The sequence below is a fragment of the Mus pahari genome, chromosome 9, assembly GCF_900095145.1.
Source record: "Mus pahari chromosome 9, PAHARI_EIJ_v1.1, whole genome shotgun sequence".
In the NCBI taxonomy this organism is placed as follows: Eukaryota; Metazoa; Chordata; class Mammalia; order Rodentia; family Muridae; genus Mus; species Mus pahari.
Genome location: NC_034598.1, coordinates 39,960,679 through 39,973,089, shown reverse-complemented (window position 1 = coordinate 39,973,089; position 12,411 = coordinate 39,960,679). Strand labels below are relative to the sequence as shown.

At 41.3% G+C, this 12,411-nt stretch overlaps 1 protein-coding gene across 2 annotated transcripts in view; it reads right to left on the bottom strand.

Moving 5' to 3' along the window:
* Positions 1-12,411, bottom strand: part of Specc1l (sperm antigen with calponin homology and coiled-coil domains 1 like) — a 97,463-nt gene that overhangs the window by 38,085 nt on the left and 46,967 nt on the right. For both annotated transcript variants that reach the window (XM_021204334.1, XM_029542188.1), the window contains 6 exons: positions 12,145-12,218; positions 10,935-11,110; positions 7,521-7,684; positions 6,184-6,275; positions 1,911-2,001; positions 1,401-1,484 (listed from right to left, as the gene is read on the bottom strand). In XM_021204334.1, the coding sequence (XP_021059993.1) occupies positions 1,401-1,484; positions 1,911-2,001; positions 6,184-6,275; positions 7,521-7,684; positions 10,935-11,110; positions 12,145-12,218 (681 nt within the window). The remainder of the gene's footprint in view (positions 1-1,400; positions 1,485-1,910; positions 2,002-6,183; positions 6,276-7,520; positions 7,685-10,934; positions 11,111-12,144; positions 12,219-12,411) is intronic.

Genomic DNA, 12,411 nt, shown 5'->3' with positions numbered 1-12,411 from the left:
GTAACTGTGTAGGGGAACACAGAGAAGTGAAGAAAGGGGTGGGAAGAAGATGGAGATATGATGAACTTTTTTATATTTGTACATGCTTTAAATTGTTTTAGTTTGAGCTTGAGAATTTCTTCTGAATAGTCCTAAAGAACAGATATTACCATGTGAGAGGAGGAGCTACTCCTTGAACCCACTCATGACTGGGTTTAGTTTTCACTCAGAACACCCATGTCGCTGGCAACAGTGATTTATGTCTAGAATTCCTGTACTTTCAAACTGAGGCAGGAGGCCTACTATGAACATGAGGTTAGCCTGGACTACTGAATGAGACATTATCATAAAAAAGTAGAGAATCTAAAACCTGTGAAAGGTTGGTAGTGCAAATACAAAGCATATCACATCTTAGGTGAACAAGTGCCTTATTAATATGTAGCATTCACAGTGTCTACCTGGTACACATCAAGGACTACCCAAACACAACTCAAAACCAAAGCAGCATGTGCAACTACCCAGTACCCACAACTAAAGAAAGCACACTCCTCTAAGTGCAGCAAGCACTGCTGAAAGAGAGGAGGAAGGAAAGAGGCATCTCTACAGAGCTGGATGCAGCTTCAAACGCACACCACGAGACAGAAAGGAAAAGGTATCAGGCAACCATCATTAATTCTGCAAGGCTGACACCAGAAAAAAACCGTCCTGGAACTTCGAAGTGTTCCTGCCTCAGCCTCTGCACATGAACACAGCTGTGTGCTGCCACACCTATGCCTGGCTGGCTAACAAGATCTGAATGAAATCAGGACAAACACGCAGCATTAGTAAAGTGTTACCCTAAAGCTCCGGAAGGCACAGATGCTCTCTCATATTAAATGACTGTAGAATGCTGCATTTACATGTTTTAAAGCATAATTTTATGGCTATTCTTTTTTTTTCAAGTACACTGTATGTCTTAAAGCAGTAGGTCTGTAAAGTGCTGTGCTATGAGATGAGACAACATTTTCTGTGAGTATGTCAGTCCTTCTCTGCAGTCCGCTGGAAGCAAGGGTGAGAGGACAGAGGGAAGGGCGTGCTCACTCCATGTAAGGAGGACAGCAGACAGACCACAGCAGAGCTATCAAGACTTTTCCTTTCCAGGTGCAATGAAAAGGCCACAAGGGAGAGTAATGTCAGCAGCGAAATGCTGAGACAAGCCCAGTAAGCTTCTGCGCTGGCGCTGGGAGGGGCTTTAGCATACCCACAAGCAGCTTCTAGGGATTTTGGGTGTGTTTTGACTAATTCTTCAAATCAGTCGTTGCATATCTAACTCTCAACTTTCAGAAAGATAGACCTTCAACATGTCATCTATTACAATGTGGGGAGGTAAAAACTTCCAGGATGTTTTTGTTTTTAATAATGTTTCAGATGAAAGTCATTACCTGAGATGGTCTTGGCACTTTCCATAGCAGGGACTCTTGGAAGAGAGGCGGGCCGGCTGGTTGAAGATGTTCTTAGTAGATGCTCTGCACAGAGTGGAAAGGTCACACACAAAAACAGCATGGATGAATGCTGAGGTGGCAGAAGTACAGGGAAGGTGATTTCTACTTTTCTTAGCCTTCAGGCTCGTCTCTCCTCCTAATCCAAGGCACTCAACCGCCAAACAGCATGGTTACTAAAAGTAAATCTCTATAGACCAGGACCATACAGGCTTTTAGTCAGCAATGTATTTCTAGAGATGAGAGTGAGACATGCCATGCAGGTGACTCTTTCTAAGTCATTTGGTGCCACTTAATTCATTCATTTCCCTGCTTGTAGTTAGGACATGTTAATAAACACTTTGGATATGCCAGATCAGCTAGCATAATGGCAGCACTAAGGAAATAAGTAATTTAGCCAAAGAATGTAAAAATTAACAAAACAGTGAAATGATGTAAACATGTTAGCTGTACCTTGTACAGGAAGTTCTCCATAGTTTGATCTCTTATCTGACAAGGCTGTCAGAGGCTTGGAGGTTGAGATTGGACCACTTATGGAATGTCTCTGAAATGAAAACAAAGGCATGTAAAGTCTAGTCCCAAGAATCACAGAAAAAACAGAGGCTTCCAAAAGTAGATGTTTAATTATAAACGATGAATAATTCCTTTGTTCTGCTGTGGTAAGGTATAAACACACAATAGACACATACAATGTGTGATCTGTAGACTAAAAAAAAAAAAAAAAAAAAAAAATTCATGGGGCTAAAGAGATGGCTCAGTGGTTAAGAGTACCCACTGGCTGCTCTCCCAGAGGACCGGTGTTCCCAGCACCCACATGGCAGCTCACAATTGTCTGTAACTCCAGTTCTAGGGTATATGACACCCTCACATAGAAAAATGTGATGCAAAACACCAATGCATATAAAATAAAAATTAACTCATTTCTATTCCCATGTGGTTTTAAGAAATAATATAGCCAGCATTCTCTTCACTTGGTTTCCTTTAATGGTAGCATCACAATACTGGCACAGTCAAGACAAGGACACTCCCTCTACACAAAGACACTTCCTTGGGACCCTATTATAGTAACATATACCACTGATCCTAACAGCCTCTGGCACTCTGAATAAAACTTAATTTTTTTGTTTAAAGAACTTAAATATCCATATGCCAATTCACTAAATACAAAATTAATTTCCAAACTGAAATATGGAAATATTTCTATAGTGGTTTTATTGTTTTTTCTTGTCCCCATTCCAAACAGACCTCAACTATGTCTCCCACTCGATAATTTGACAACTTCCCTGGATTAGGCTGCGGCCTTTAATCGGTACCCCTGACAAAAGCGCTATTAGGTGTTTCCTTGTCCCCTGATGTAGTCAAATACAGCAGCCTAAACACCCTTCCCTCATTACTGCTCCAACCTATAAGATACCTAACAGACTGTCCACGCTTCTTTCTGCACTTCTATTTGCTTGTTGGCTTTTCTCCAGCCCCCAAAGCACCCTAAAGACAAAAATCTCACTAAGTAACCCTGGTTGTCCTGGAACTTGCTAGGTATAGACCAGGCTGGCCTCAAACTCTCAGAGATCCACCTACCTCTGCCTCTACACCCCAACCCTCAGACCTATCTCTTTAAAATCTAACAAACCTCCAGCTACTTGTTTTGCTTTCTCGTAAGAGCTCCGCAAAAGGCCCAGCTTATTCACATCTTCACACCGCTAACCTTTCATTCTGCCCACAGTATGCACTGCTATCTTACTGTGAGCTTCACTTCCATCTCCTTGATGACTGCTGATGCTGACCACCCTCGCATATGCTTACATATAGATCGCTTGCCCTGTAGTACACGCTGTCTTCAAGTTACTGCATGCAAGTATACTTCACATACTTATGCATGGTATAAGAGCATATATTTACAATATTTGCTTATTTGCCATGTGTTTAAGACAAATTTTAAAAATCCTGACACCCAAATATCAGTTGTTTTTATGACTCATTTGTTCATGTGTGTATCCTAAATAAGAAGCCTTCACATGCTCAAAGAATACAAATATTTTCACTACTGTTGCTGTCTAGAATCTTTATGTACAGTGCCATCATTTTGAGTCTACTGGTCAACCTCAGTATGTCATATACTTTCTCGACCCTCATACTACATAACCCTGACAGCTGTGCTGAATCAGCTCATCTACCCCAGGCCTCCATCCACTCCCTGATCTCTCTCCAGAATGAAACATACTGTTAGTGTCATGCTGCAAATGTTGAAATCAAGTCCTCCAAATGTTTTCACATACTCAAATCTCTTTGCATTTCTATATAAATATAAAACTACATCTTATTTTATTGGATTCTATTAAAAAATTGTTAAGACTGTTTTGGCAGTCTTAGCTAGCAGAAATAACCTACTATATTAATTATGTACACTGTACGACAAATACCCCAATATTTTACAGTGACTTTAAACAATAAACATTTATGATCTCATGATTTCTATGGATCAAAAGCTTAGCTAGATAACTCCAGCTCCAGGCCTTCAGTGAGCAGGCAAATCTAGCTATCTGTTATCACAAAGACAGACTGGAGGTAAGGTATAGGGGAAATCTCCAGATTACAAGTTTGTCAGCAGTGGTTGTTGATGAGACTCAGAGCCACTTCTAAGATTACTTAATGGTCCTTGGCACAAACAAGCTCACAATGTGGCAACTACAGAGGGTTTCCTCAGAGTGGGTGAACCTAAGTAGCAAGAAGAGTGAATTTAAGAGTAACACTCTCAACAGAAGTCAACTTTCTAACCTTCTCTGAGAAGTGCCATTATGTCACTGCTGCTATTCATTAGAAACAAGTCATGGAGTCAGGCAGCCAACACTCACCAAGAGCAGAGCACACAAGTCATGGAGTCGGGCAGCCAACACTCACCAAGAGCAGAGCACACACACAATGCCTACAGTACCTGGCTCACTGGGAGTTACAGACCGCCTAGACAGTTATTTATAGCTCTCCTGATCCTTCTGGAAGTTACTTTTACAGTCTTTTGGGCAGACCTAGGCTATCAAGCACTCAAGAGCTAGCTAGATATACTTTATTCCCTTATCTGTTCAAGGAGGTTCTTCATAGTGGGTGATATGAAATCACAGGATTCCATGCCCTGTATAAACTACAGAAAGCGTCTGTCTGAAAAGTCTTCCTGCCAGGCCATATAGGGCTTCACTTCAATCAGAGAAAGGCAGCTCTGCCCTGAAAAGTCTAGCAACTTCTTCTTCCTTGAATGTTGTTTTGTAGCCTCAGATCTAACTGGTATATCCTTTTCTGTTCCAAGTTAGATCATCCTCCCTAAACCACAACCTAGAAACTGCCTCCAGGAAAAGAGAGCCTCAGCAGGACTTCCCTCATCTGTCAGTATTGTTTTTCGGGGACCATAGCAGTGCAATGTCTGAAAACAATGGCTTCCTACATTTTACCCAGCTTTCCGTTTGTTTGAGACAACTCTTGTTTTAACCACATAACAAGGATTCCTGTCCATGAAGTTTTTAAAAACCTATCCAGGCAGTAATTCTAGCACTTGGGAGGCAGAGGCAGGCAGATCTCTGTTGAGTTCAAGGCAGCCTGGTCTATAGTACAGCCAGCACTACACAGAAAAACCATGTCTGAAAAACAAGCAAGCAAACAAGCAGACAGAAGCTGTACATTATTCATCTTATTTGAGGCTTGTTTTACTTGGCATCTTGCTCTGTACCTTTAGATTTCAAATCTGATTAATAAAGAACATCTACAAAGCATTAAATCTAAAACATGGTAAAACATGGAGTTTCCTTGCCTTCCTTTAAAATGAAGAAGACATCTTGTATAAACATGAAAATGCACACTGGCTGAGAGGCTGTAATTATCTTAGACTGTAAGAGTTTAAAAGTCCACTCACAAGCCACAGGGCCAATCATGAAATGTCAATTAAAAAAGAAAATGTCCCAAGGCCTAACTTTAGGGAGTAAGCCACTGCTACTTGTATTTACAGAAGACTAGTTCGGCTATTCTCACCCATGTTAAAGTATTTTGCTTCAGGCATATTCTGAAAGTGGCTGAGAAAACAGCCTAACAAGAGGGTCTCTGGAGTACTACAGAGAACAGCCCTCTGCCCTGCTCCAGGATGCACTCCAACAATGGCTAAGAATAGCAATTCTCCAAGTTCTTTATAATGGATCAGCAAGTCATATCCTTGAGCTTGACTGTGCCAAATGGCCTTCAATGAACAGCACTTCTCTCAATCCATGCCTTGAGTAGACTAACATTTAACTCTGGGTTGTGTATGTGCAAATGTATAGATATGTGAGCTTGCATTCAGGTGTGCCAAGGAAGCCCAGAAAAGGGTGTCAGATACACCCAAGGAGCTCAGGTCACAGGGTGCTGCAAACGGATCATAGGTCTTCTCTGAGACCCATGAGCTCTCATCACTGCTCAAGTCATCTCTCCAGCCATTAAGTCTGCAAGATTTGAAATGGTCTATTAGACAGCAAAAGATAAAATGTGCCACCTACCATCTTAGAGAGAGATCAAAGCTTCCAGAACAGCATCACAATTTACATTTATAATTTGCCTCAATGACACATACTCATGGTATTTACCAAGCAAATCTAACAAACATCCCTCTGAGGCAGTCATTTGTTCACCTGAGACATGTGCATGACTGAAAAAGAGGATCTAACATGCATATTTAAAGCTTTCTGAGCCTTCAACGATCCTAGGCTCTTACCTGCATGGGAGAAACGGCAGCTGCAGGAGGGGTTTTCATGGGACTTGGACTCAGAGGTGTCCGAGGGATTGCAGCTGCAGCAGCATTTGGAACTAGGAAAACAGCAAATGAGAAAGTTAAGGACAGACACAGCATGGTGCAGCATGGTCCTGCACAGGAATTTCTTCAACCAGACTAACAGTTGCTGCTCTAGGCCAGCACTTCACTTCTGCTATTTAATCACAGTGTTTGGCTAAAATACTACATAAAGCATTGTAGCACGCATGAGGCCCCAGGTTCCAGCCCTAGCATCACTATTTATATAGTTTTAAGAAACTAAGAGGCAGGCAAGGTAACATATACCTATAACCTCAGTACTTCAGAGGCAGAGGCAGAGGCAGAAGGATCACAAGTTGAAACTAGATTGAGCTACTTCTATCTAGGTCAACCTGGGCCGCATAGTAGGGCCCTATCTCAATAACCAATACAAACATACAAACACAAACACACAGAGAGAGACAGAGAGACAGCAGCAGACATACAGACAGAGACAGTATACAGCTTTTATGACAGATTGCAGATATATCTTCAGGGTTCATATTGTAAGAGCTATATCATTAAGAGTCTAGCTTGCAGTGTACAGAAGAGTAGCCTGAGGTTACAGAACTTTGATCTGAACTTCATTCCAATTATCCAGAATTTTAAACAAGAAAAACTCTCTCAAAGGCAAAAAATAAGACTAATTCCAAGTTTACTGAAGTTAATAGTCAAATGTGTCTTTGTCTCTAGAGATGAGGAAAGAGAACAAGAAAGCTCATGGGGGAGGCTCAACAGTGAGGTTCCTAGGTTTCTGGTCTCGGTAACTGGGTGAACTCTGTTGACAATAGAGATGGGGAACAATGAAGCAGAAGAAGCAGAGAATGGGATCTGGTCTGGCATAAGGATGCTCAAGTGTCAGGGTCAACAAGGCACCTGGGTACACAGGATTGAGAAATTCAGAGGAAGATTGGGAGCTATCATTATGTATCCAGAATTCTGCACATAAAGAAGATACAAGAAGTCACAGGAATGAGGATGATTCACCTAGGGAGAAAAGATACTGGGTGGCCTGGGAAGTAAAGCATGCAGCTGAGACCAGGATTTCTAAACTGGGGTACATTCCGAACGTTGTAGAATGGGCCTTAGCTCATGATACCATGAAGCACTATGTGATGCTATATGGCACTGTATGACACCATAGCCAACCTGATGAAACTAAGAGCATACGGCATGTGGTGATACAGAATGCCGAACAAGGAAGATACACCATGTGAGCAGAACCATAAGCCTTGCAATCCACAGACTCATAATCAAGTTACCTTGAGATGCACTGTCGAAAGACTTGATGAGGGTTTTTACTGTGGGAGTTGGTTCTGAGGAAGTGGAGGACCTTCTACTCAGTCCCATTCCTTGCCTCAAGGCTGCCAAATCTCTTTCAACAGCATTCATGTAGTTATACACCCGGCCACGCTCCTCCTCTTGCCTAAAAACAGTAAAATAAAGAAAGGTATTGCATGTATGAGAAAATGCCCATTTTAAAATTTCTGACTGAAAAGCATTAAAGTTATTAGAGTCAGGTTTTTGGTTTTGCCTTTTGTTTTTTAGCTTTTTTAATTGTACCAGTTGAACACAATTGCCTGACCTAATATTATTTGCCTGGTAGACAGCAGGAAATGATACTGAAATGTTCCTATCAGGTGATCCTAAGCAAGTTAAATAGCCATCAAATTCCATCTGCATTAAGTGTCAGGTGAGGACATCAGTAATCAATTAGCAATAAGTCAGGAGGCAGACCGGCCTCAGCCTGACTCAACTGGGAATCTCCGGTTCTGTGCTGCCAGTAAGGCGCAGCCCTTCTCAGGCACGGGGGAATTCACTAGCAGAGATAATCTATGCTGGTTCCAGCTAAACACTGCTTCACAGAGACACACAAAGGAGTAAGACCAAAAGTTCCAACTTCCTAAGAAGAGGTAAACTACTATAATCCCCAGAGAATCCCTCCAACAGACTAGAAAAGCTCATAAAGTCAATTAAGACCATAAAACATTTTACTGTCTTAATGAGACACTGTTTGAAAAGCAGTAAAACTATTTTATAAAAAAAACTTTATTTTCCAAATTCAAAAATTGCTAAGAATAATGTATCTTATGTTTAAAAAAACTTATTTATTTCATGTATGTGAGTATACTATTACTCTCTTCAGACACACCCGAAGAGGGTATCAGGTCCCATTACAGATGGTTATGAGCCACCATGTGGTTGCTGGGAATTGAACTCAAGATCTATGGTAGAGCAATTAGTGCTCTTAACCACTAAGTCATCTCTCCAGCCTATTACATTTTTAAAAGACTGTATTTAGCCAGGTGAGGTAGTACATGCCTTTAATCTTAGCACTGTGGAGGCAGAGGCAGATCTCTGTGAATGCAAGGATAGCCTGGTCTGTATAGTGAGCTCCAAAACAGCAGGTTACATACAGAGAGACCCTGTCTCAAAATAATTAGATAGATGGATGATGGATGGATGGATGGATAGGTGGGTGGATGGGTGGATGGGTGGATGAGTGGATGGGTGGGATAGATAGACAGACAGATAGATAGATAGAATTTAACTGCTTAGATGACAACTATATTCTGGTTACTAAACTTTTGCTGGGCTGAAAAGTAACTTAGTCCTGAGCCCCTGCCTAAACAGGTAGAAGACCCTGGGTTAAATCAGCAGTACCAGAGGGGAAATAAGCTGCAGACTGGAGACATGACACAGCACCACAGCACTAGATTAGTGTGAATGAAGCTGTGTCTGAGAATTAGCACTCCAAGAAGAAAAGCCAGCTATGATGCAGAAAATGAAGCTGTGTAAATAAACCTCTCCTATCTTATCCATTAAAATCCACTGGTCTATTATAGACTTTGAAAGAATTTCCTACCCATCTGATTCTATAACATCATATATTGATCATAACAAAAACACTGGCATCTCACAGACATTTCATTCAGATGCCTTTAACTATATAACACATTTAAGTCATATTTGCTAGTACTAATGATAGCACCAAAAAACTCCAAGCCCAGTGAGATGGCTATCTATCAGGTAAAGCTGCTTGCTGCCAGGTCTGACAACCTGAGTTTGATGCCCAGAACACACATAGCAGGAGAAAACCAACTTTTACAAGTTGCCTTCTAATTTCCAGATGTACAGAGTGGTACAAACACAAAATAAACAAATACAATTTAAAAGAAAAAAAGTCTCTTTAAATCTTCATTTCGCAGTGGCAGAAAAAAAAGTTTTCCAAAATTCTCAGGCTCCCTTGAAGACTGACATTTCGTCATCAACAAATACCAGCAGTTGTTACCCTCAATGGACCTCATCACTTTCAAGGAACTCCCCTGAAATTCAGATGCTGCCCCACGAGGAGAAAGCAGCTCAGACCGAGGCCAACACGGTGCTCGCCTCAGCCACCTCACACCTGGACACAGGGTTTAAAGTGGAAGTGGCGGCTCACACTTCCACTTATCACATGGAAGGTTGGAAACAGGGCACTCCAAGGCTGGGATTTGGTAAACCTTTCAACAAGGGTATTTTTAAGGGAAACCCATGTTTTGTTAGGCAGTTTTGCACTTAAAAAAAAAGTTTTCACATGTTATAATGAGCTAGACTTTGATACGAAGGCCCTAGGTCATCAAGTTGACCTTTGTTCTTCACTATCAATGCAAAAATCAGTGCAAACCATCAACTTCTGGTTAGTATTATTATGAAGACTAAGTACAAGGGGCCCTGGAAGGTTCCATCACTCTGACGACAGCACAGTACAAGATGGCTCTCTCATCATTTAATAGTGCGTGTGGGGGTGCCTGCAGAGGCCAGAAGAGAGCAACATGTTCCCTGGAGCTGGAGTTAGTCCCCAGCTGCCTGACAAGAGTGCTGGAACTAAACTCAGATCTTTTGGAAAAGCAGTAAGTACTCTTAACCACTTCCACCTTTCCAACTCAAGATGCTGCGCCTTTTGGTAGGCATCTCCTTGATACATAAAGACTAGTAAACTTTCAGGATCCCATGGAATGATCCTTCAAGAACAGAATTTTAGGGCTTAGTGGTAGAGTGATTGGCCCTAGGGTAATCCCTAGCATGACAGGCAGATGGATAGATGGATGGGTGGACAGACAGAACCAAGTTCTATACTCAGGGTAACTATCAAATGAAGCATTTCTGACACATAAACTCGTACCCCAACTCAGATGGAATGTTACTGTGGGAACTCAAAACATCACAGGTATAATCTCATGTGGCCATTTTTATGAATTTCCAATGATCTCTGTGTGGAAGGTACTAATTTGGAGGACTTTGAAAAAAAAAAATGGAAATTCCTCAAGTGAGTGATGGAAAGAAACTTACGCTGTACTGATCAATTGTTTTTCCAAATTGGTAACTTAAGTTTACTGATGGCTGCTTCAATTCCTCTGCAAGCATTCGCTCTCTTACTCACGAGAGTACTATATATAAGTAGCTCACGGGCCTTCATGTTACAGCTGAGAGAACTGAGGCACAGGGCACAGGGAGATGAACACTGTTAACTGAGAGCTCACAGCCACCAAGAGGCAGGGCCAAACAGCCTGCTTCCAGACCTCCAGTCTACAGAGAAATAAGAGGGCTGCACTGTGAGTGAGCGTCAGGACAAAGAGCAGCACCAGGGCCACATCTGTTCCTTACTGAAACACAACCGGTGTCTCAGAACATACTTGCGTGACTTTATTTCCTCCAATTCTTTTGTGAGTTTCTCATTTTTCTCTTGGGCCTCATGTAGCCGTCGCTTTAGATCACCGATCTCTTCTTGGGCTTCAGACTTGATATCATTAGCAATGACCACTGCAGTCTGGAGATCAGCCTGAAATTGCCGCCATTCTGCAGATTCTTCCTACATTAAAAAACTAAACTCTTATTTCCAAAACAAAGCGATGAAGATTTACTTAAAAGCAGTAAAGTTTATGATTAGTTTGCCCTAACAAGTCATACTCTGGAATCATGACTTTTTTGAATCCCAAGACTTGTTGCTATCTATTTTTAAAACAAAGCAACTCTTTATCAGTGAACTTGTTCTTAATGAGGGAAGATTTGCCATCTGATCCTCCTTCTGAGGCATTAAGTATTCAGAGTGCTCAATAAATATTAATGAAGAAAAATTTTAGACTTCTCTTCCTCATGCAAGTTTCAAAGCAAGTGTTATGAAAATAAATATCATCAAAAATTTAGAGCTTTACCTCTGGAACTCTCAAGAAGGTATATAAATGGTATGTGAACCACACAGTAAAAAACTATAAATATCCTGACATCAAAAACAAGCAGGAAAAAAAATCTAAAGTAAAGGAAAAGGAAGAGGAAGCCAGAAGAAAAACTGAACTCAGTGCAGGCAGACACAGTCACACAAAGAGGCGTAAGGAACTGAGTGCTCTGCCGCTTCCCACAGACAGAAGGATGCGGGTGTGGCTGGGCGGAGACATCTCCCCAGGGACTTCACTTCCCCCAGAACCACAGCTGGTCCTTGCCTGAGTCCTCTCATCCTCAAAGCAATTTTCTGGTACCATGAAAGCAGCTCCAACAACTGGGTCAGGACTCAGGGTCTATGATTAGCACTGTCCCTGCACATCTTAGCAACATGGGTGCTGGCAGCCAATCCAACTCAGAGAACATAGAAACCTCATATACAAACAGCCTGCTCTGTGATTTTAAACTCAAAAGTTAATAAACTTTATTTTCAAAACACATCTATCCATAAATAACTACCAGTACATTCTCCTACCTTAAAAGAAGTGCCAGTCCCAATGTAAAATAATGGCACTTGCTTTCAGCCCAGTGTGGCCGATATCCTACCCCATCTACTGACTGAAGTAACAACACAAATTTCAGAAAACCATGTTTTCCAGTGAGACAGCACATGAAAATTCATCCTACCCGAAGTCTCCTGTGAAGTGTCTTGATTTCTCTTTCCATGTCATGCTTTTGGTCTTGGAGTTTCTTAACTGTATCTGAAAAGACCACAAAGATTAAATATTTCTTCATAAACCTAAAGTTCTTAATGATCTTAAATGTTCAAAAGAAATGACATAAAAAGAGGTGTTAAAAATATGATCATTTAGTTTTCCTATGCAGAAACTTGTTTACTTTCATCACAAAACTTAAAAGCATGAAAAGAATATTCAATCCAAGACTACAGTTTCT